At 37.7% G+C, this 26,326-nt stretch overlaps 1 protein-coding gene across 2 annotated transcripts in view; it reads right to left on the reverse strand.

The window, feature by feature from the left end:
* Window positions 1-26,326, reverse strand: part of SPIDR (scaffold protein involved in DNA repair) — a 425,527-nt gene that overhangs the window by 367,407 nt on the left and 31,794 nt on the right. For both annotated transcript variants that reach the window (XM_066379095.1, XM_066379093.1), the window contains 2 exons: window positions 14,548-14,625; window positions 2,198-2,358 (listed from right to left, as the gene is read on the reverse strand). In XM_066379095.1, the coding sequence (XP_066235192.1) occupies window positions 2,198-2,358; window positions 14,548-14,625 (239 nt within the window). The remainder of the gene's footprint in view (window positions 1-2,197; window positions 2,359-14,547; window positions 14,626-26,326) is intronic.

The following is a 26,326-nucleotide window of genomic DNA, read 5'->3' on the forward strand; positions in this document are numbered from 1 at the left end:
CAAAGAAGCCAAAAACACACAATGGAGAAAAAAGCCTCTTCAACAAACGGTGCTGGGAAAATTAGAAAGCTACATGTAAAAGAATGAAACTTGACTCCAGTTTTTCCCCCTGCAAAAGAATTAATTCAAAATAGATCAAAGACATATATATGAGATCTGAAACAGGAAATTACATAAAAGAAAACATAGGTATTAAACTCATGGACCTTGCCAAAGAACAATTTATGAATTAGACCCCAAAGGCAAGGGAAGTAAAGGCAACAATATATGAAAGGGACAATATCAAACTAAAAAGCTTCTGCACAGCAAAAGAAACTGACAACAAAACAAATAGGCAGCCAACCAAATGGAAGATGATATTTATAGACAAAAGCTCCAAAAGGGGTTAATATCCAAAGTACATAAAGAACTTACAGAGCTCAGCAACAAACAATCAAATTATAAAATCGGGAGAGGACCTGAATAGAAACTTCTAAGAATATATGACACTTCAGCAGATATATGAAAAAATGTTCATCTTCACTAGCCAATAAAGAAATGCAAATCAAAACTATGATGAGATACCACGTCACACCTGTTAGATTGGCTATTATGAATAAGAGAAGTAATAAAAAGTGTTGGAGAAGCTGTGGAGAAAAAGGAACCCTCATTCACTGCTGGTGGGCATGTAAACTGGTACAACCACTATGGAAACAATTATGGTGTTTCCTCAAAACTTTAAAATAGAATTACCATATGATCCAGTAATTCCCCTACTGGGTATCTAACCAAAAAACCCCTCAAAAACATAGTTATGCAAAGACACTTACACCCTCATATACATCATCACAGCATTATGCACAGTGGTCAAGACGTGGAAAAAACCAGTGTCCCTTGATAGAGCCTTGGATAAAAAAAGATGTGGTACATATATACAATGGAATACTACTCAGCCATAAAAAATGACAGCATATTGCCATTTCCAACTGCATGGATGGACCTTGAAAACATTCAACTGAGTGAAATAAGTAAATAAGAAAAAGCTAAGAACTGTAAGATTTCACACTTAGGTGGGATATAAAACTGAGACTTATGGACATAGATAAAAGTGAAGTAGTTACCAGGGGGAGAGGGGGAGGGGGAGAGGGAGAGGGTGGGGAGGAGTGTGAGGTAAGAAGTAAAGAGGGACAAATATATGGTAAGAGAAAATTATTTGACTTTGGGTGATGGGTCCATAACATAATCAATAGTTCAAATGCTACACAAATTTTACCTGAAACCTATGCACTCTTACTGATTAATGTCACTTCTTTAAATGTAATTTTTTAAATATAATTTAAAAAACAAGAAAGAAAGAAAACAAAATTGATTAAATGCCTGCTATGATCTAAAAATCTTAACAGGAGAGCTATGCAATTGTAAAAATTAAAGTTTGATTAATGATAAGTAAAACTAGGTAAAGAAAACCCCCAAATAATTAAAGAAAATTAAAAGTTGTCTAGAAAAAATATTCATTAATATTTGCCTTGGTTACAAATATTACTTATTTACAAGTATGTAATACTGAAAACTAATCTAACAAAACCATGATATATCTATTCTGAAAGAATGGCAGGATAGGAAAAGTTCAATGAGTAGCAGGTGGTGGGGAGTGGGTGAGGAGAAAAGAACTCAGTATTTATCTACCTTCAGAAGTACATTAAAAGTTATGTTACTGGCCCTGGCCGGTTGGCTCAGTGGTAGAGCGTCGGCCTGGCATGCAGGAGTCCTGGATTCGATTTCTGGCCAGGGGACACAGGAGAGGCACCCATCTGCTTCTCCACCCCTCCCCCTCTCCGTCCTCTCTGTCTCTCTCTTCCCCTCCCGCACCCAAGGCTCCATCGGAGCAAAGTTTGCCCAGGCGCTGAGGATTGCTCTGTGGCCTCTGCCTCAGGCGCTAGAATGGCTCTGCTAGAATGGCTCTGATTGCGGCAGAGCATCGCCCCCCTGGTGGGTATGCCGGATGGATCCCGGTCGGGCGCATGCAGGAGTCTGTCTGACTGCCTCCCCGTTTCCAACTTCAGAAAAAAAGAAAGAAAAAAAAGTTATGTTACTTAGAGATAAAGAACTAAAGAATCCACTGAGCTAAAAGTTGTTATCCTTGAAGAATGAGTTAAAAAGGCTATGATTAACAAATGCCAAAAACAGAATACAAAATTTTGAAACAATTCATTCTTACCTTAGAAAGCTCAGATACCTTCTCTTCACTTGTCAAAGAATGACTACTTGCACAAGAAGAACAGTCTGATATTTCCACAGCACTCTCACCATCTCCAGATTCATTATATTCAGTAGTATCTTCCCTGTCACTGTCACTGTCCCAGTCAAACTGTAGTTTATCTAGAAAATAAAATTTTAAACTTAATTTTATATCAATTAAATGCAATTTTAAACTTGATTTTTTTTTTTCACTCCTCTGAAGCTGTTAACGGGGAGAGACAGACAGACTCCCGCATGCGCCCGACCGGGATCCACCCGGCACGCCCACCAGGGGCAACGCTCTGCCCACCAGGGGGCGACGCTCTGCCCCTCCGGAGCGTCGCTCTGCCGTGACCAGAGCCACTCTAGCACCCGGGGCAGAGGCCAAGAAGCCATCCCCAGCACCTGGGCCATCTCCGCTCCAATGGAGCCTCCGCTGCGGGAGGGGAAGAGAGAGACAGAGAGGAAGGAGGGGGGGGGGTGGAGAAGCAAATGGGCGCCTCCCCCATGTGCCCTGGCCAGGAATCCAACCCGGATTCCCCGCACGCCAGCCCGACGCTCCACCGCTGAGCCAACCAGCCAGGGCCAAACTTGATTTTCTTTCTTAAATCTGTTTTTTCTATTCTCAGTAGTTATAAAAGATCCAAAGACAGTGAACAGTATATTCTTACATTTCTCTATCTTACCCCCAACTCCAGTTCATAGGTTACTACTTTTCTTAGTTGCTTTTATATCCTTCTAGTTTCTGCAGCATGATATAGCAAACAAAATACACTGTTATTTTTCTCCTCTCATACATTTTGATGTTTTAACTTAACATAAATAAGAAGTTTTTCCACATCAGTAAAGAGGAAAGATCCTCATTCTTTTCTGCAATATAGTAGTATTTCATTGCATAGCTGACCCATAGTTTATTTAATCAATCTTCTACTAATAAAAACTTTGTCAAAGATTTTCACCCAAATTTTTTATAGATTTCTCTCATCAGTAAGAAAATAAAGTAAATTTAGTGTTTTATTTCATGAGCATTAATAGATGCTACTTTTTCAAAATTTTAATTTGAAAGTTAAATTTTGTTCATATATTAAAGAACTAAAAGTATACCAACTCTAATTTGCTATGCTTAAAGAGATAAATAATTAAGGATTAGTTATTCTCCGTGGTATGACATATAATATAACCCAGGGGTCCCGAAACTTTTTACACAGGGGGCCAGTTCACTGTCCCTCAGACCATTGGAGGGCCGGACTATAAAAAAAAATATGAACAAATCCCTATGCACACTCCACATATCTTATTTTAATGTAAAAGAACAAAACGGGAACAAATACAATATTTAAAATAAAGAAAAAGTAAATTTAAATCAACTAACTGACCAGTATTTCAATGGGAACTATGCTCCTCTCACTGACCACCAATGAAAGAGATGCCCCTTCCGGAAGTGCAGCAGGGGGTGGATAAGTGGCCTCAGGGGGCCACATGCGGCCCGTGGGCCATAGTTTGGGGACCCCTGATATAACCTTTTCTGATTTGAGTTTGTTTATTCCTACATTCTATTTAGAAAATTAATTTTAACAGGGTGACATTGATCAATAAAAGTAAATCAGAAAAATCTAAGAATTGTATGATTTCACATATAGGTGGGATATAAAGCTGAGACTTATGGACATAGATAAAAGTGAAGTGGTTACCAGGGGGAAGGGAATGTGGGGGAAGGGGACTTGAGTGAGGGGGAAGGGGACTTGAGTGATATAACCTTTTCTAATTACAAAACCCAAGTAATCCCTCACATCTACTTCAGCAACTAAGCGGGTTAGTAAGATATCTTGGCCCTATTTCAGAGGTATGAACCTCATTCCCAGATAGAAATATTATTAAATTAAAAAACAAGTCTTAATATCTGAGGAAAACTCAAAAGAAAAAAAAAGAAAAAATTCAAGCTAAAGTTAAAAGTATAAAATAAACAAAAAAAATGAGTCTTCTTTACCCTGATCCTTTGTTCTAGAACATGAGGTAAAAGTCCACTATACTAATAACAAAAAACTAGAGGTCAGAGCAGTCTTAGAGAAGCAGATGAATGATGGCAATCATTTCCCACATCTAACATCACTTTTACTCATGGAAGCTGGACAAAAAATACATATGAAATTCTTCAAGCTTGACAGGTGGTCACGCAGTGGATAGAGCATCAATCTGGGATCACAAAGATCCAGGCTTAAAATCCCGCTGTCACCAGCTTGAGCACGGGATCATCCAGCTTGAGCACAGGCTCGCCAGCTTGAGAGCAGGGTCTCCAACTTGAGTGAGGATCATCAACATGATCCCAAGGTCACTGGCTTGAAGCCCCAAATTACTGGCTTAAGCCCAATGTCACTGGCTTGAGCAAGAAGTCAAAGGCTCAGCTTGAGCCCCTCAGTCAAGGCACATATGAAAAGCAATCAATGAAATGACAAAAGTGATACAGCAAGTTGATGTTTCTCATTTCTCTCCCTTCCTATCTCTGTATCTCTGTCTCTCTGTCCCTCTTAGAAAAAAAAGCCTGACGTGTGGTGGCACAGTAAATAAAGCATCGACCTGGAATACTGAGGTCACTAGTTCAAAACACTAGGTTTCTCTGGTCAAGGCATATGTAAAAATCAACCACCATGAGTTGATGCTTTCCACTCCTTTCCTTTTTTCTCTCTTTCACTCTCCTCTAAAACCAATGAATAAAACCTTAAAAAAGAAACAATTCTCCAAGTCACTGAACCATCACAACAGAAAGCCATGGAAAGCGAGAGAAAGAGCACAAGTGCCCTCAGAGCTACTGCCACTCCTACTTGTAAGGTACATTTTTGTAGCATTCCTTCATTCATTCAACAAAATCAGGGCCTACTAAGGGCCTATGGCACCATTCAGGACATTTACAATAAAATACACACAAATAAGAGAATACAAAACACTGTTCCTAATTTGGAAAAAGTCCTTAAATTAGAAACACTTACTGTATTTCCCCATGTATAAGATGCATCTAAATTTTGGGGCCCGAAATTTGAAAAAAAAAAGTATTAAATAAAGTTATTGAACTCAAGTTTTGTTCATCATAAAATTGATACAACTGCTCATCACTGTCAAAATTCCCATCCATTAGCTTGTCCTCATCTGTGTCTGATGACGAATCACTGTCTTCAACAATGAGTGCAAAAACAAGTGCGAAAAAGTGGGAAATGCAAGAAAAAATTCTATAACCACTGTATAAGACGCACCCAATTTTTTCAGGAAAAGTGTGTCTTATACATGGGGAAATACGGTATTCTGCAACATGATGAGTGCTATAAAATGATCTACCATGACCAACAATAACAAAAATTTTTTATTTGGTAACAATAATTTTATTAAAACAGGCAAAACAATTACTTTTAGACCAAAATTTGCATTTCACACGTTAGGAAATTGAGTCTCCAAAAAGTTAAGAAATTTTCCCCAAAGAAGCATAAAAGACAAATCAAAAGGTAAAAAATTTTGAGATGACATCGGAGTAATGTCAGCGTGAGAGATAACCCTGACCTCCCCTCTTGAAATTTCAACAATTTGAACAAATATAATGCAGCAAAGGGAGGCTCGAACTGCCTGGGTTTTGCTTGTAAAGAGATCTGGAGAGGGAAGAAGCCTCGAGTTATGAGGTCTCCTTCTGTCAGAAGGAGCAGTGAGATTGAGGAGCCAAGGGGAAGATAGTAAACCAAATCTGGGGGAAAATGAAGAGTCACGGCCACTGTACCCATGGTCTAACTATAGCCCACACTAGGGGCAGAGACAGAGAAAATCAAAGTGCAGCCCCCAGCCACCCAGATCCTGCCTCCCTCAGCTCACAGATATGGAGAGTGGCAAAGACAGATCCCAGAGCTAACTCTAAAAAGCTACCCTACCCCCTGAAGAATAGAGATGGTCACTGTCTAATCCCCTGGTCTACTAAGACCTGCAGAAAAGTACACCGAGGCTTGAGATCTCCATGGCTAAAGCCCTAAATCCCTCACAACACACCCTACTCATCAATTCAACTGCAGTCCCACCTACTTCATTATAATAGCTGAGGTCAACCCAGATATTACATAGTTAAAATTTGTAATATAATGCCACCTACTGGAAGAAAACAGAAAAGCCTCTCAAAACAGAAACATTTTTTTCTTCTTTTGAATTTCATTTTAACTAATTTCTACATTTTTTATTGTTTTGATGGGTGTTCTCTTTTTTTAATTTTTCTTTGGTTTTCAAATTTTGTTCATTGTGGTTTTCCTTTTCTCCTTGTTATTATTTGTAATTTTTTTGTATTTTTCACTTTTATTGTTCATTGTCTTAGTTGGTTTTAGAGTTCTTAAAATTACCACTTACAAAAGCTATTTAGAAAGAAGAAATCAAATACCACGGCTACACAAGACAGGAACACAGTTCAGCGAGAAAATGAAAAATATTCAGAAAGCAAGCACAATCACATAGAAACCTTGAAGTTAAACGATAAAGAAATAAAAATTATTGTTCTAAAAATACTCAATTAGATGTGAGGAAACACTGATAGGCAAATAATGAGCTAAGAAAACAAATTACTGAACAAAATGAGTATTCCACCAAAAAGACTGAAACTTTAAAAACAAAGATGAAGAACTCTAGATAGCAACTGAAAACTGAGTTAGCAACTTTAGTTAATAGAACAGGCCAGAAAGAATAAAGAATCAGTGACATTGAAAACAGGCACTAAAAATGCTAAAGAGAGAATAAGAGAGAGACTCACAAACTTAAAATAAAAGAAATGATAGAGCTCTACTAGAATTATCTGACTCCATCAAAAAAAGCAACATAAGAATAAAGGGTATAAAGGGTATAAAGAAGAAGAGAGGGAGAAGAGAATGAAGCCCCTTTTTAAAAAAATAACTGCCTTGGACAGTTGGCTCAGCAGTAGAGTACTGGCCCGGCGTGTGGAAGTCCTGGGTATGATTTCCAGCCAGGGCACACAGGAGAAGCGCCCATCTGCTTCTCTACCCTTTTCTCTCTCCTTTCTCTCTGTTTCTCTCTTCTTCTCCCGCAGCCAAGGCTCCACTGAAGCAAAGTTGGCCCGGGCGCTGAGGATGGCTCTCAGGCACTAGAATGGCTCCGGTTGCAATAGAGTAACGGCCGAGATGGGCAGAGCATTGTCCCCTGGTGGGCATGCCAGGTGGATACCGGTTGGGTGCATGCGGGAGTCTGTCTGACTGCCTCCCTGCATCTCACTTCAGAAAAAAATAAAATAAAATAAAAAATAATTGATGAGAACTTTGCAAGCCTAAGGAAAGAGCTAGATCCTCAAATTCAAGTTACAAACAGAATGCTGAGTTACATCAACCCAAACAGATATTCTTCTATGCCAACATACTAAAACTGTCCAAAATCAATGACAAAGAAAGAGTCCCCAAGGCAGCTAGGGAAAAGAACACCATAACATATAAATGAAGGCCCTTTAGGTTATCATCGGACTTCACAGCAGAAATTCTAAAAGCCAGAAGACAGAGGACCCAAACATACACAAAACTGAAAGAGAGGAATTACCAGCCAGGAATACTGTACTCATCAAGCTATCCTTCAAATATGAAGGAGAAATAAAAACTCTTGAAGACATACATAATTTGAGAAAATTTATCACCAGAAAACTTCCACTGCAGGAAATACTCATGGAGGTTATTCGACCAAATACAAGGACAAAACACACCAAAACTACAAGTAAATGCTCCAACAAGGTCACAATAAAAACAAGGATAATCTGTGACAACAATAACATAAAATGTAAGAAGATAAACACCAGCAGAAGCAAAAGAGGGTGGAGTAAAGAAGCACTTATAAGTACTCTTGTACATATGAAAACTTTTAATAACCTAATGGTAACAGCCCACCCAAAAAATAAGACACAGCATTAAAAGAAAAAGCGGAAACAGGGGAAAGAAGTATGAAATGCCACCAAAAATAAAAATAAATAGAAGAACTCACAGAAACACAAAAGAACCAAAGAGACACAGAGCTACCAGAAAACAAAACATAAAATGGATACAGGAAGTTCTTAAGTGTCAATAATTAACCCAAATGTAAATGGACTGAACTCATCAATAAAGAAGCACAGAGGACCAGATTGGATAAAAGCAAAATCCCAACCATATGCTGCCTTCCAGACACACATCTAAGCTTCAAACAAAAGTAGACTCAAACTAAAAGGCTGGAAAATGATTCTCCTAGCAAGGAAAAGCACGGTAGCCATATTAACATCTAAATATACTGACTTCAAGACAACAAAGGTAACAAGAGTCAGAAATAGACATTTCAAAATAATAAAGGGAATACTGTATAAAGACATAACACTTCTTAATATATATGCACTGAATCAGAGAGCACCAAAATATATAAGACATCTATGAGCGGATAGATAAAAATAGAAACAGACAAAAACACAGTCATTCCTGGAAATCTCACAACACCAATGACAGCTAAAATAAATAATCTAAACTAAAAATCAATAAAGAAATATTGGCCTTAAACAACACACTACACCAAATGTCATAGGACACATTTATAAGACATTTCTCTCCAGAACATTAGATTATACACTCTTTTCCATTGTGCATGAAACATTTTCAGGGATAGACCATATGTTGGGACACAAAAGGAACAACAACAAATTCAGGAAAACTGAAATTATACCAAGCATATTTTCTGAACATAAGGCTTTGAAATTAGAATTCAGCTGCAAAATGGAAACAACGAATTCCACAAAGATGTGGAAATTGAATAATATACTGCTAATAAATGACTGGGTCAAAAAAATAAAAGCAGAGATCAAAAGATATATACAGACAAACAAGAATGACAGCATGACGTATGAAAATTTCTGAGATCCCGCAAAAGCAGAAATGAAATGAAAGGTTATATCATCACAGGCTAATATTAAGAAAAAAGAGAGATCCCAGGCAAACAACCTAGCATCACATCTTAGAGAACTTAAAAAAAAAAAAAAAAAAAAAGAACAAAGGCAACCCAAAGTCAGCAGAAGAAAAGAAATAATAAAAATTAGAGCAGGACTAAATGAAATAGAGAACAAAACAGCTATAGAACAAATTAATAAAACAAGATGTTCTTTGAAAAGATCAATAAAATTGACCTACCCCTGGCTAGATTAAGTAAAAAAGAGAAAAGACTCACATTAACAAAATCCAAAATGAAAGAGGAAAAGTTAATTCAAACATCATAGATATACAAATGATCAGAATAGAATACTATGAAAACTTATATGCCACCATATTCAACAATCTAGAAGAAATGGATAAATTCCTAGAACTATACAATCTTCCTAGACGGAGTCATAAAGCACTCAAAAACCTAAATAAACACATATGCAAGGAGAAAATAGAAACAACTATCAAAAACTTCCCCCAAAATAAAAGTCCAAGAACAGATGGCTACACTAGTGAATTCTGCCAAACTGTCTAAAAAGATTTGGTACCTGTCCTTTTCAAAGTCTCCCCAAAATAAAAAAAAGAATAAGTACTCTCTAACACATTTTATAAGGTCAACATAACACTGATAACAAAACTTGTCAAGGACAACAACAAATACAGACCAATATCTCTAATGACTACAGATATAAAACTCCTAAACAAAATACTAACAAATCAAATACAACACCACATTAAAAAAAGGGTATATCATGACCAAGTGGGATTCATTCCCAGACCACAAGGATAGTTCAACAAACTTAATTCAATCAACATAATACACTACATAAACAAAACAAAGGACAAAAATAATACTCTATCAGTAGATGAAAAAAAAGCATTTGATAAGGTACAACATCCCTTTATGTTTAAAATAGTCAACAAAATGGGTATATAAGAAATGTACCTCAATATAATAAAGGTTATATGTGAAAAACTATGAGCTAATATACTAAATTGTGAAAAACTAAAGGTTTTCCCTCTAAAACCAGGAACAAGACGAGGCTAGCCACTCTCTCCACTCTTATTCAACATTGTGCTGGAAGTTTTAGCCAGAGCAATTAGTCAAGAAAAAGAAATAAAAGGCATCCATATCGGGAAAGAAGAATAAAGGTATCACTAATTGCAGACGATATTATCTTCCATATAGAAAACCCCAAAGAACCTACCAAAAAACTATTAGAAACAATAAAACAATACCATCAAGTCTCAGGATAAAAATCAACATCCAAAAGTCTACTGTTTTCCACACAGGATGAGATATCAGAAAATGAACTCAAAAAATACAATTCCATTTACCATTGCAACAAAAAAATAAAATAAAATAAAATACCTAAGAATAAACTTAACAAAAGATATGAAGAACATATATACTGAAAACTACAAAGCATTATTGAAAGAAATTTTAAAAGACACAATGGAATGGAAAAATATTCCATGTTCAATGATTGAAAGAATCAACATAGTTAAAATGGCCATATTATCCAAAGCAATATACAAATATAATACAATCCCCCCAAAAATCCCAATTCATTTTTTTTTAAAAGTAGGTCATTTTTTTAAAAAGTAGAACAAAAATCACCAGATTTGTATGCAATCATTAAAGACCCCAAATAGCCAAAGCAATTCTGAAAACGTGGAACCGGAGGTATTACCTACCTGACTTCAAATTAAATTATAGAGCCACAATAGTCAAAACAGCATGGTTTTGAAAGAAAAACAGACATACAGACTAATGGAATAGAATCAAGAGCCCAGAAATAAAACTACATATATCTGGACAAATCATCTTCAACAAAGGAGACAAAAAATACACAATGGAGAAAAGAAAGCCCCTTCAATAAACGGTGCTCGGAAAATTGGAAAGCCACATGGAACAGAATGAAACTTGACTACAATTTGTCCTCCTGCACAATAATTAATTCAAAATGGATCAAAGACCTAAATATGAGGTGTGAAACAGGAAATTACATAGAAGAAAACATAGGCACTAAACTCATGGACTTTGGCTGTAGAGTACAATTTATGAATTTGACCCAAAGGCAAGGGAAGTAAAGGCAACAATAGGTGAGTAGGACTCTATCAAACTAAAGAGCTTCTGCACAGCAAAAGAAATCAACAACAAAGCACACAGCCAACCAACAGGAGATAAAATATTTACAAAGAACATTTTGGATAAGTGGTAAATACCCAAAATATTTATATATAATAAATTCACAAAGCTCAGCAAGAAATAAGCAAACCATTCAATTAAAAAAATGGGGAGAGGACCTGAACAAACACTTCTCCCAAGAAGAAATACAAATTCCAGCATGTATATGAAAAAATGCTCAACTTCACTAACTATTCAAGAAATGCAAACCAAAACTACAATGAGATACCACCTCACACCTGTCAGATTGGCTGTTATCAACAAAACACATTACAACAAGTGTTCGAGAGGCTGTGAAGAAAAAGAAACCCTCATTCACTGCTGATGAGAATGAAAATTAGTACTACCATTATGGAAAAGAAATTACAGTTGTTCCTCAAAAAATTAAGAATAGAATTACTATACGATCCAGCAATCCCTCTACTGGGTACCTACCTCAAAAATTCAAAACTATTGGTACGTCAAGACACATGCACCCCATGTTCATCACAGGATTATTCTCAGTGGTCAAGACAAAGAAACAACCTAACTGTTCCTTGACAGAGGACTGGATAAAGAAGATGTGGTACATATATATTGATACAATGGAATACTACTCAGCCATAACAAATGATGACATAGTGACATTTACAACAACATGGATGGACCTTGAGAACGTTCTGAGTGAAATAAGTAAATCAGTAAAAGCTTAAGAACTGTATGAGTTCACACATAGGTGGGATATAAAACTGAGACTCATGGAATAGATAAAGGTGAAGTGGTTACCAGGGGAAGGGTTATGTAGAGGAAGGGGTAGGGAGAAGGGAGTAAAGAAGGACAAATATACAGTGATGGAAAATGACTTGACTTTGGGTGAGGGGGACACACCATAATCAACGGTTCAAGTGCTATACAAATGCTTACCTCAAACCTATGTACTCTCATCGATCAATATTAAATTTAATTTTCTATATCATTTTTAAAAGTTAAAGAAAAAAAATTTAAATAAAAAACGTGACAATTTTGACTCGGGGCTCTTCTCTCTCAATAAGGCCCAGAGACTATTCCAATATAGCTAGGAGAAGGCTATGGAAATATTATGTTTAAAGCTCAGCTTGTAGTTCTGATAAGCCAGGTCTAGTAACCACCAGAACAGTGTTGATGAACATAGCATTAAAGTTAGACATTCCTGGCTTGGTATATAGGTTGGCACATCTATTAATTATGTTACTCTGGGCAAGTGACTTGACTTCTCTAAGTCCAAATTTTCTTCTGTAAAATAAGAATACTTAGCTCACAGATCTAGTAGATATAAAAGGAAATAACTTACATAATAATCCAGCCACGTGTCTGAGATAAAACAGGAACTTGATAAATGGTAATTAAAGGTAAAAATGAGAGAGGATAGAGGCAGATTCAATGGCGGGCGCACCAGGCGCGCACCCTGGGCCCCAACTTCTGAAGTGCCCCCAAAAAACCCAACTTGACACTTTTTTTTCTAATGTAAGGGGCACAATATTTCCTCTGTGCCTGGGGCCTCAACCGACCTTAATCTGCCTCTGATAGAGGAAGATAGGGAGAAGAGACGTGGGAAGGGAAAAAGAGAGAAGAGCTCAATAAGCAGCTGTACACATGAAGAGATATACCCCAAGGGATCATTAACTTGTTACCTAATGGTCAACTTATTTAAGAGAAGTAAACCATTTGCTAACTCATTTTAAAGTAACTCAAAGCATCTTTTCATTCTTCGAGTTTTGGAAACTTCTGAAGATTAATACAAAGATGTTTTAATGCAAGAGAACATACAAAGTTTTTTTTTTTTTCAGTTTTTTTAAATACCAGTTTTACTGAGATGTAATTCACATACCTTACAATTTATCCATAAAAAGCATACAGTTTATAACAATGAAATTATATTCTAAGGTATGTGAAGAAAAATCAAGAGTTGCATAACAATGAATTTCATTCAATAGACTGACATAACAATATTGAGCTTATGTATAACCTTAATATACCACACCTCGCTATTACTAAAATGTCAATTGGTAGTTACTAAGATGTCATACAAAGTGGCCAAAAGAATGTAATCACCTTCAAAGCAGCTGTCTGCGCAAAGGTAACCTTTACTAAGTAACTAATGAGAACTATGAAAGGAACAGTTTAAAAAAGTCAAAGCTTTTGAAAAGGTTAAAATTTGTATATACTCTTAAAAGAACTATATATTTTAAAATATGTAAAATAACATGATTTCCATAATTTTAAGTCTGTGGTTCCCAACAGGGGTATTTTTGTATTATAGGAAACATCTGAAAACATACAGAGACATTTTTGGTTATCACGACTAGACCTGGGAATGCTGCTATAACCTAGTGAATAAAAACTAGAGATACCACTAAAAACCCTACAATGCACAGGAAAGTTCCCTCCCAAACAAAAAAATTATCTGGCCCCAAATGGCAATATGCCTAGACTGAGAAACCCTATTTTAACTGTCAAAAGCAGGATATGATATAAAATGCCATCAGAACAGAAACTTGTTAATAAGTTATACTTCTACCATACATCATTCTTTATACTATATATTTACCCAAAACAGGTTAGCAAGGAGGCAGTATAGGTGTAGCATTAAGTACTTAGTTGAGAGAACTGGCTTTGTCATCAAAGAAATCTAAAGTGGAATTGAAACCAATTCTCACATGTTCAATCTTAAGTTGTTAACTGTAAAAACACAACTGGCAATACCTACCAGATATACTATGAGAAATATTAAATGAGAAAATGTTTCAAAAGGGCTTAACCTAGCAGGGGTCTCCAAACTTTTTACACAGGGGGTCAGTTCACTGTCCCTCAGACCATTGGAGGGCTGCCAAATACAGTGGTCCTCTCACTGACCACCAATGAAAGAGGTGCCCCTTCCAGAAGTGCAGTAGGGGCTGGATAAATGGCCTCAGGGGGCTGCATTGCGGCCCGCGGGCCGTAGTTTGGGAACGTCTGATTGAGACTCAGTAAGATCATACATAATCAATGATAAGTACTAGAAAAGGAATGCAACTTTTTCCAGTATTGACCTCAATATATACTAGAAACTAGGTTTCTTACAAAATTATCAATTTACCTTCACTGGCCCCATCTTTTGAACATCAAATATTCCTGTTACAAAACCTGTCTGTTCTAAAAACATGCCCATTATCTCTTATTTAAAAAGTGTTTTACCTTCATCTGACAAATCACTTCCACTGGAACTCCACGTTATATCTGTAAGCTCATTGGTGCTCTTAGCTGTGGCAGTTTCTATTAAAGAAAAAAAAAATTCTAAAATGAATCATCTGATATACTTGTAAGACTCAGATTTAATGCATGTTACCTTTTTTAAAATCTTTTATTAATTTATTGTGTTTACATAGATTCTAGCGTATCCCCGAATGCATCCTCCCCTCCACCGTATTCCCCTCAACATTTCTCCCGTCCCCTCCCAACAGCTCCCTCCCCCCTTGTCTTCAGGTTTAATTCTGTTCCTCACTTCAAATTGTTCCTTGGATTCCTCAAATGAGGTCATATGATACTTTTCTTTATCTGCCTGGCTTATTTCACTTAACATAATAGTTTGCAGGTCCATCCATGTTGTTGCAAAGGCTAATATTTCCTTCCTGTTCATGACCCCATAGTATTCCATTGTATATATGTACCACTGCTTTTTAATCCACTCATCCACTGTCGGACACTTGGGCTGTTTCCAGATCTTCACTATTGTGAACAATACTATCATAAACATGGGGGTGCATTTCTTTTTTTGGAATCAGTGATATGTTGTTCTTGGAATATATTCCTAAAAGTGGAATGGCTGAGTCAAAAGGCAGTTTCATTTTTAATTTTTTGAAGAATCTCAATGTTGTTTACCACAGTATACACATGAGCCTGCATTCCCATCAGCAGTGCAAAAGGGTTCCCCTTTCTCCACATCCTCCCGAGCACTTATTATGTGTTGTTTTGTTAATGAGCGCCATTCTGACTGGTGTGAGGTGGTATCTCATTGTGGTTTTAATTTGCATTTCTCTAATGATTAGTGATGTTGAACATTTTTTCATCTGTCTATTGGCCATGTGTATGTCCTCTTTGGAGAAGTGTCTATTCATTTCTTTTGACCATTTTTTTATTGCATTGTTTGTCTTCCTGGTGTTGTTTTACAAGTTCTATTTAAATTTTGGTTAGTAATCCCTTATCAGACGTATTGTCAAATATGTTTTCCTATTGTGTGGTTTGTCTTTTTATTCTGTTCATCTTGTCTTTAGTTGAGCAAAAGCTTTTTAGTTTGATATATTCCAATTTGTTTATTCTGTCATTTATTTCACTTGCTCGTGGAGATAAATCAGCAAATATATTGCTGCAAGAGATGTCAGTGAGCTTACTGCCAAAGTTTTCTTCTAAGACGCTTATGGTTTCATGACTTACATTTAATTTAAGTCTTTTATCCATTTTGAGTTTATTTTTGTGAATGGTGTAAATTAGTGGTCTAGTTTCAGTTCTTTGCAGGTAGCTGTCCCATTTTACCAACACCATTTGTTAAAGAGACTGTCTTTACTCCATTGTATGCTCTTACCACCCTTGTCGAATATCTATTGTCCATAAAGATGTGGTTTTATTTCTGGGTTCTCCGTTCTGTTTCATTGATCTATATGCCTGTTCTTATGCCAGTACCAAGCTGTTTTGAGTACAATGGCCTTGTAGTATATAACTTGATATCCAGAGGTGTGATACCTCCCCACTGTATTCTTATTTTTCAAGATTGCTAAGGCTATTCATGTTCTTTTTTAGTTCCATATAAATTTTTGAAATGTGTCCTATACCTTTGAAGTATATCATTAGTATTTTAATTGGTACTGCATTGTATTTATAAATTGCTTGGGGTAATATAGACATTTAATGATGTTTATTCTTCCTAACCACAAACATGGAATATGCTGCCACTTGTTTATATCTTCCTTGATTTCTTCTATCAATGTTTTATAATTTTTTGAGTACAAGTCTTTAACCTCCTTGGTTAAATTTACTCCTAGGTACTTTATTTTTTTGGTTGCAATAGTAAAAAGAATTGTTTCCTTAATTTCTCTTTCTGACAGTTCATTGTTGGTGTATAAAAATGCCTCTAATTTCTGTGTATTAATTTTATACCCTGCCACTTTGCTGAATTCATTTATCAGGTCCAGTAGTTTTTTGACTGAGACTTTAGGGTTTTCTATATACAGTATCATATGATCTGCAAATAATGATAGTTTTACTTCTTCCTTTCCAATTTGGATAATTTTAACTTCTTCTTTTTGTCTAATTGCTGTAGCTAGGATTTCCAGTATTATGTTGAATAAAAGTGGTGAAAGGGAGTGCCCCTGCCTTGTTCCTGATCTTTAGGAGATAGCTTTTTTTTTTTTTTGTATTTTTCTGAAGCTGGAAACGGGGAGAGACAGTCAGACAGAGTCCCGCATGCACCTGACCGGGATCCACCCGGCACACCCACCAGGGGCGACGCTCTGCCCACCAGGGGGCGATGCTCTGTCCCTCCGGGGCATCACTCTGCCGAGACCAGAGCCACTCTAGTGCCTGGGGCAGAGGCCAAGGAGCCATCCCCAGCGCCCGGGCCATCTTTTGCTCTAATGGAGCCTTGGCTGCGGGAGGGGAAGAGAGAGACAGAGAGGAAGGAGGGGGGAGGGGGGAGAAGCAAATGGGCGCTTCTCCTATGTGCCCTGGCCGGAAATCGAACCCGGGTCCCCCGCACGCCAGGCGGACGCTCTACCGCTGAGCCAACCGGCCAGGGCCTAGGGGATAGCTTTTAATTTTTGCCCATTGAGTATGATGTTGGCTGTGGGTTTGTCAAAGATGGCCTTTATCATGTTGAGGTATGTTCACTGCATTCCCACTTTGCTGAGTGCTGGATTTTATGCTTTTTCTGCATCTATTAAAATTAATTCCTGTGGTTTTTCTCATTCCTTTTGTTTATAGGATGAATCACATTGATTGATTTACAAATATTGTACCATCATTGCCTCCCCAAAATAAATCCCACTTGATCATGACGTTTGATTTCTTTCATGTATTGCTGGATCCGGTTTTCTAATATTTTGTTGCGGATTTTAGCATCTAAATTCATCAGGGATATTGGCCTATAATTATCTTTCTTTGTGTTGTCTTTGCCTGGTTTTGGAATCAGAATTATGCTCGCCTCATAAAAGGAGCTTGGAAGTCTTCCTTCCTCTTGAATTTTTTGAAATAGCTTGAGAAGGACAGGAGGATTTAGTTCTTTGAATATTTGGTAGAATTCATCAGTGAAGCCATCTGGCCCAGGGCTTTTGTTTGTTGGGAGTTTTTTGATAACTGTTTTGATCTCATTTGTTGTAATCGGTCTGATTTGGTTTTTTGATTCTTCCAGATTGATTTTTGAAAGATTATGTTTCAAGGAATTTGTCCATTTCAGCTAGGTTGTTTAACTTTTTGGCATACAATTCTTCCTAGTATTTTCTTACATTAGTTAGTATTTCTATTGTGTCAGCTGTTATTTCTCCACCCTCATTTCTAATTTTATTCGAGTTCTCTCTTTTTTTCTTGATGAGTCTGGTTATAGGTTCATCAATCTTATTTACCCTTTCAAAGAAAAAGCTCTTGGTTTCATTGATCCTCTGTATTGTTTCTTTAGCCTCTATGTCATTTATTTCTGCTGTGATCTTCATTATTTCTTTCCTTCTACTACATCTGGGCTTTACTTGTTCTTTTTTTAGTTGTTTTAGATGCAGGGTTAGGTTGTTTGAGCTTTTTCTAGCTTCTTAAAGTATGCTTGTAGTGCTATGAACTTCCCTCTCAGTACTGCTTTTGCTGTGTCCCATACATTTTGAGTTGCTGTATGCTCATTATCATTCATCTCTAGAAATTTTTTATTTCTTCTGTGATCTCATTGTTAACCCATTCAATATTTATGAACATGCTATTTAGTTTCCATGTGTTTGAGTATTTTCAGTTTTTCTGTTATGGCTGATTTCTAGTTTAATGCCATTGTGATCAAAGAAGATGCTTGATAAGATCTTCTTAAACTTGTTGAGACCACTTTTGTGCCCCAACATGTGGTGTATCCTAGAGAATGTACCATTAGCACTTGGAATGAATGTATATATTGATATATTCTCCTGCTTTAGGGTGAAAGGTTTTGAAGATATCTATTAAATCCAATTGATCTAGTGTGTCCTTTAAGTCTGTTGTTTTTTTGTTAATTTTCTTTCTTGCGGATATATCTAGTGATGTTAGTGGGGTATTGAAATCCACTACTATTATAGTATTGCTGTTGATCTCACCCGTTATATCTATCAAAGTCTGCTTTATATATTTAGGTGCTCCTATATTAGGTGTGTAGATATTTATAATGGTTATATCTTCCTGTTATATTGCTCCCTTTATCATTATGTAGTGACCTTCTTTTTCTCTTACTATAGCCTTTATTTTAAAGTCTATTTTGTCAAATAAAAGTATTACTACCCCAGCTTTTTTTTCATTTCCATTTCCATGAAATATTTTTCTCCATCCTTTTATCTTTAGTCTAGGTGTATCTTTTGTTTTGAGGTATGCCTCTTGTAGACAGCATATGTATGAGTCTTGTTTTCTAATCCACACAGCTAACCTATGTCTTTTGATTGGATCATTTAATCCATTTACTTTAAGGTTATTGATATGTAGTGTTTCTTTGCCATTTTATTCTTTAAAACTATATTCCTCTTTTACTATATTCTTTTCCCCCTTTGTTCTGTTTACAACAGGCCCCTTAACATTTCTTGCAGCATTAGTTTGGTTGTAATGAATTCCTTGAGTTTGTTTTTGTTTGTTTTTTTTTGTCTGGGAAGCTTTTTATTTCTTCTTCAATTTTAAATGATAGCCTTGCTGGATAAAGTAGTCTTGGTTGTAGGCTCTTCTTCTGCATTACTTTGAATATTTCTTGCCATTCCTTTTTGGCCCCAAGTGTTTCTGTTGAGAAGTCGAATGTCATCTTTATGAAGGCTCCTTTTTAGGTGATAGCCTTTTGTTCTCTAGCAGCTTTTAATATTTTCTCTTTATCTCTTATCTTTGGTATTTTAATTTATGATATGTCTTGGTGTGGATTTCTTTGGGTTTCTCTTTAATGGAATTCTCTGCTTCTTGTACTTGTGTAACTTTTTCCTGCATCAATTTAGGGAAGTTTTCAGTTATGATTTGATTGAACAAGGTCTCTATCCTTTGTTCTTTCTCTTCTTCTTCAGGAACTCCTATGATGTGGATGTTGTTTCTCTTTAGATTCTCACAGAGCTCTCTTAGAGTTCCCTCAGATTTTTTTAGCCTCTTTTCTTTTTGCTGCTCTGCTTCCGTGTTTTTGTTTATCTTGTACTTCTAAATCACTGATTCACATCCAGCCTGCTTTTAATTGCTTCTAATGTAGTTTTCATTTCTGATATTGTATTCTCATTTTACTGGTTCTTCATTATTTCAATGTCCTTTTTGATGCTTGTTATCTATTTATGTGCTCACTGTGTCGCTCATTGTTGTTCTAATATCTTTTAGCATTCTAATAATCATTATTTAAAACTCTGCATCTGGTAGTTTGCTTATTTCCATCTCACTCAATTCATTTTCTGGGGGTTTCTCTTGTTGATTCATTTGGATTGCACTTCTCTGTCTTCCCATTTTGTCTGTGTTGCCCTGGACCTCCTGGCTGGGGCCTGGCACAGATCAGTGGTGGTCACTGCCTATGACTGGTTCTTATCCACCTTTTGGGAGCTACAGGTTATCCAGATCTTGTGGCTGCCCTTGCTGTGTCCAGGTGTTGTTGTAAATATCAGCTGCACTCCTACGCTTGCTTTTATCTACTCTTGGCCTGAGAGAAGTGCTTTTGAAAGTTCAAGTTCCCCTAAAAGCCGCTTTCTGTTGCCTCTTATTGCTGGCTACTTGTTGGGCTCAGCACTGTAATTCAGTGATTAGATACAGTATTAGATGTGGCCCACTCTTTAGCCTCAGGTGTCATTCTATCCAGACATTTTATTTATTTATTGTTTTTTATTTTGTTTTCTTTGTTCTTTTTCAGGACTTAGTAGGGTGTAGTCACAGGGGTTCAGCAGGTGTGGCCCCGGTGCTCCTGTTGTGTGGTCTTTCAACCAGGCTACCACCGCTGTTGCTGCCCGGGGCTTTTGGGCTCAGGTGCTGCTGGCGCCAGACCATCTCACAACCACCACTGCCCTCGTCTGGCTTGCGCATACGTGCCCATTTTGACTGCTTCCGTGGCCACCCAGCCTCTGCTGCCTGAGAGCCAGTGTGCACCACGGGCACTTTTGCTCACGGGATCACTCCCATGGGTGGTGCCGCACTTGCCCACTTGGACCACTTCCGGGGCTGCCTTGGTCGGCTCAGACCTCAGCAACCGCCTTGGAAGTGGGGGGAGGTGTGCGCGCCCATTTGGATCACCACTCAGATAACCCCTGCTTCTTCTGCTGCTGTGGGCACACCTGCACCCTGAGCAGGTTTGCATGCTGGCCTGGATCCTGCAGCAGCCTGCACGACTACCGCCCTCACTGGCAAGCTTACACGCACCCTCACATTCCCTCTTCGCTGACGCTCAGGCCTCCGACTCTGCCAAGGGTGGGCCACTCAGAGAGCAGGACTGTGTGTGAACCTGGACTTCTGCAGAGGCAGCGGTGGTTTCCAGCTCCGCGGGGCGGCTTGTGCATGCTCGCTTGAACTTCTGCAGCCGCACCCTGCTGCCTCCTTCCTGCCTGCCCCAGGCGAGCACTCAGCAGTGCAGGGCGCTGGTGTAGCTTAGACCTCTGCACTCCCTATTTGTGTCCCTATCATGGCACCTGGCTCTAAGCGCCTTTGTTCGAGCTAGGGTAGGGGACCTGCCGGTGGATGAGGCACTTTCTTTCCTTTGCTGGTGATGCTGTTCCCAGTAAAAATGTTTACTTTAAATTTGTGGAGTGACTCAGCCTGGTATTAGGTTGTCCTCCTGGAGCTCCGGAAAAGTGGCTGTGAGTGAGGCTCTACATGCCATTCCTTTAATACAGAGCCTGGGTCTAAGAGTCCTGCCACCTTCTTTCAAACCATGTCTAGGCTTTTTTTCTCAGCCAAATATAAGCCCCTTCCAGGCTCCAGGGCTCTAGGCTGGAATTCCAGTTTTGGGGATAAGGACCTACAACTCGCTGGACAGCCCTCCCTGTCACGAAAGTCCCTCCTGGCCACTGCTCGCTCCTGGGAATGGGGCAGCCTTTTCCGCATCTCCGCCTTTCCTACCAGTCTCAGAGTGGGTTCTTTGGTGGTCTTTGACTGTAGAATCCTCTTAGTTTAGTCCAAAGTTTGTCTTTCAGGATGATTGTTCTCAGATTTAGGTTTTAATCCACCTTGGTTCTGGGAAGTGGTAGTTGGAGTGTCTGCCTACTCTGTGGCTATCTTCTAATGCATGTTACTTTTATGAAGTTATAAATAACACAAAATTTTGTGGATTTATACACAATTTTGTATTAGTTTGTAATTAATTTTTTGTTTTATATGTATGAAATAGTGGTTAGACAATTCTCTAATTTATGAAGTGATCCCACGGATAATTCAAGTACCCATCTGATACTCCACATAGTTATTACAATATTACTGACTATTCCCTATATTTTATTTTACATTACCATGACTGTTGCTAGTAGGGACAATGTCTAATGTCAAATCTTTCTGGCTAAAGTTCTATATGCAACCTGGTTAAAATTCCTTAAAATACAACCATACTACAAGAAGAAAACAAGCAGAAATGACTGAAGTTATAAAAAACAAGAAAAGTGACTACAGCACATATGAAAACTCAAAGAAATAACCTTGAAATAATTATGGACTACATAACTTTCTAGAATATTTCATTAAACCTCCCCCCAAAAATTAAAACCACAAAACCAAAGAAATGCTTCTGTGTGCCTTCTTTGGGGCATATTAAGAGTTCTGGTAGCAGCGAGGTGCATCAAACACTTAACAGAAAATTTCATTTAATCAAACTTGTTATTTTGAGATAACAGATCAACACATAGGTATAAGAAATAACAGAGAAACCCCTTGCATTCTTTCCCTAATTATTCAATTGATAATATTCTATATATAACTGTACTACATGATACTAATACCATCAAGATAAAGAAAAATTTATCACGAGGATACCTTATATGACATTCTTTAAGTTCTTAAATTTTATTTTTCAATTACAGTTTACATTCAATAGTATCTTGTATTAGTTCCAAATGTAAAATATAGTGCATAGATAATTCTATAATATATAAAGTGATTCCAGATACCCACTATTATATAGTTATACTATTGATATAACTGGGGAACAAATTTTTTTTCATTTTCTGTTGCATGAGGTTTTAGAACTATTGCTATATATTTCTGCATCACTGATTCCAAACCTGAAATCCGGTTTTTGGTGCATGCTCTACTTTTTATGCAATTTTAATTTCTTTTTGTTACAGTTAATGGCATGCATTGGTTTTTAAATTGGAGTTAAAGGGCAACAACTCTTGGATTGAACATAACCAGAAGGCAATTAATATTTTACAAACATCACATTTACATAATTGTAGTTGTTTTTAAATGTAAAAAATTATCTGATAAAAACACCCTCTTATTTTGCTTTACAATTGAATCCTGGTTTCTTCGAGTAGGCGTAAATATAAGAATAGTCCTGACACCTTCTGTTATATTTGTGGCTGTTACACACTTCAACATCAAAGGTGCAATATTTCATCATTTGTGGCACGTGCATATATTGCCTATTTTCAAGTTCCCCTTGGCGATCAAGATAAGAATCGGGCTCCTTATATTGTGTGTCACAATTGTGAGGAAATGCTTTGTGACTGGACAAAAGGAAAACACAAAAAAATGCCTTTTGGTATTCCCATGGATTGGCATGAACCTAAGGAGCACAGCAGTGACTGTTATTTCTGTTTGACCCATACAAAGGGCATTGGCAAGAAAAAACGGCATATGATCGCATATCCTAACATTCCTTCAGCAATACGACCTATTCCAGTTCTCAATGGTTTTATTTCTTCTAAGGACGAAGAAAGTGAACATGGTGATCAAGTGTATTTTGATAAGATGCATGAGGAAATGGTTGTAGAATATGAAGGGTCTTCTTCTGATGCCAAGCAGTCATTTGCCCCTCAGCAGTTTAGCCAACCCGAATTAAATGACTTAGCAAGAATGACATAAAAACTGTCCTTGACTTTCTGAAGTATGAGGAGCATAACTGGATCATTTATGTGGTTCTTAAAATGGTAAATTTCCTGTTAGGACAACAGAGAGGTTTCACAAAGTATCCTTGCTTTCTGTGTTTGTGGGACAGCCAAGCACGGGAGAAATACCGGACACAGAAGGAGTGGCCAAAACATGAAGCTCTGGAAGTAGGGATGCAAAATATTGTGAATGAACCTATAGTTAATCGAGACAGGATCATTTTCCCCCACTTCACATTAAACTGGGCTTAATGAAGCAGTTTGCTCAGGCTTTGAACAGAGAAAGTGAATGCTTTCAACATATTATTTCTGCTTTTCCTGCCTTACCTTTCGAGAAGATAAAAGCAGGTGTATTTGATGGACCTCAAATTCAAACCCTCATACGTGACGAAGAATTTGCCAGGAAGATGAATAAGAATGAGAAAGCAGCATGGCAGTCTTTTGTGGCAGTTACAAAGAACTTACTTGGCAACAAAAAAGCAGAAAACTATGAACTTCTGGTTCAAAGGATGCTGTTGGCTTTCCACGACATTGGATGTAACATGATCGTTAAGATTTACTTCCTGAACAGTCACCTGGATAAGTTTCCTGAAAATCTTGGAGCTGTTATTGATGAGCAGACTACTGCAGGAGCATCAGATGAGACTGTGCTCAACAAGTACACAAACGCAAGAGCTACAAACGCAAATTTTTGCCTGAACAGAATTTAAATAAGTTTTGCGCAAATTTTATGATTAAAATAAGTGTTTTAATATGTTCTATTTTGAAATTGTAGACAAATTCTGATGCAATCATATCTTTTATTGTATTAGTGTATTTACTGCATTATATAAATTATATTTTCAGAAAGATGATGCCCAAGAAGACATTCTACTTCATTATGTTAAACTAAATGTTAAAAATTTTACAGTAAGATAAAAACCTAAAATCTTGAATTGCAAAAAACCTGGAGCTTACAGAGAAAAAAATGTCAGATTTGAGATCAGCACACTCAAATTAGGTAAGAACAAGTGTTTCTGTTGATGCAACAAAAATTTTGTTCCCAGTGTATTTGGCTCAGTGAGTTTGCTGACCAATGCTCAAACCAATCAAACTACCAAGTCAGGGGTATAGTTTCAAACTCAACCAGGGCTGGATCTGATACCACTCAGCAAAAGTTCCAAGGTACAATGAGGACAACCACTACCTGCCTGGAGCATAGACCTTTGCAATGGGGGAACGGAGGGTCTTGGTAGTCAACAGGATGAAGCTGATAGAGTTCACCATGCTAAAACAGATTAAGATTTGACTGTGTGGAGGGAGGGACCTGTGTGAGTTGGGTAGTGTGGGACCTCAGGGAGTCATCAGGGTAGAGCTAGTATAGCTCAAACAGCTAATGTCATTCATGAAAAGGCTCCACACAGGAAAGATGCAGGAAGACAGCTCTCACTCTATAAACACACAACTCTGTTTCTCCCTGCATGCCTCCACCCCAAACCCCATCACCACCCTGAGCTTCTCTGAAATCCCTAGAGAGTTTTTTAAAAGACTGCAATCAATGCAAGCCCAGGCTGGTTGCCAACAGAACCTCAGGTGATGAGTGAGTTCCACAGGGCAGAGGCTCGGAGTTCAGAGTGAAGCTACTATAGTTTACCAGTTTAACTTGTTAGGGAAATGCCCAAACTAGGAAAAATGGCATCTTTGGTCCATGCGTGAGGACTCAACACCAGAACACTTGCAATTGTCCTGCTAAACCTAACCTGAAAGTCACACAATTCAGTCTCTTCCTATGTGACTCTAGCACACTCCCAGCTGCCATCCCTCTACAAAGCCAAGGGTGAGTACCTGAGCTAGTTTGGCCGTTACCCCTTTAAGAGGATGCCTGGTTTCCAGCAGCCTTTGTCTCACCCAGGCGGAGAGAACTCCTGCTGATATTCACTACCTGGTGTTATATGGACTCTTCTCCCAGACACAGGTGTTCCAGGCTAGGGAGCCCAACATGGGGCTGAGACCCTCATTCAGGGGTGACCTCTGCAGCTTAAATATCCCTTCGAATTCTCAACCACCACACATGGGTTTGGAGCCAGCCCATTTCACATCTCTGCTCCTCCTATCAGTCTTTTCCCCTCCTTTTCTATCAGTCTTGATGTGGTTTCTTCTATATGTTCTTAGTTATAGGACTTTTGTTCAGCTAGTCTTCACATAGTTATCCAGATTGATTATAATTTAGGATTTTATGTGTACATAATTTTCATTCTCTGGGATAAATGTCTAAGGGTGTGACTGCTAGGTTGTATGGTAATTTCATGTCTTATAAGAAACTGTCAAACTGTTTTCCAGAGAGGTTGTACCATTCTAGTTCCACCAGCAATGTGTAGGCGACCCAGTTTCTCCACATCATTGACAGCTTTTGGTGCTGTCACTGATTTTTATTTTAGTCATTCTGATAAACAGGAAACCTAAAAGGAATGGGGTAACTACTCCATCTTAGTAAAACTAAAAGCCAAGAAGAATTTTTTCTGATATTTAGAAAAGGAATACATATCTAATAAAATATTTTTCTACTCATATTCATACTATTCATATAGCATTGAGCTATAATGCTAAAATTTTTTCAAAGCTCTTTAGCCACATTTCAATATACTGTACGGTTAAGAAATTAGATATTGCCCTTGCCAGTTGGCTAAGTAGATAAAGCATCAGCCTGGCATATGGGACTCCCAGATTTGATCCTTAGTAAGGGCTCATTT

This window comes from Saccopteryx leptura, chromosome 3 (assembly GCF_036850995.1).
Source record: "Saccopteryx leptura isolate mSacLep1 chromosome 3, mSacLep1_pri_phased_curated, whole genome shotgun sequence".
Lineage (NCBI taxonomy): Eukaryota > Metazoa > Chordata > Mammalia > Chiroptera > Emballonuridae > Saccopteryx > Saccopteryx leptura.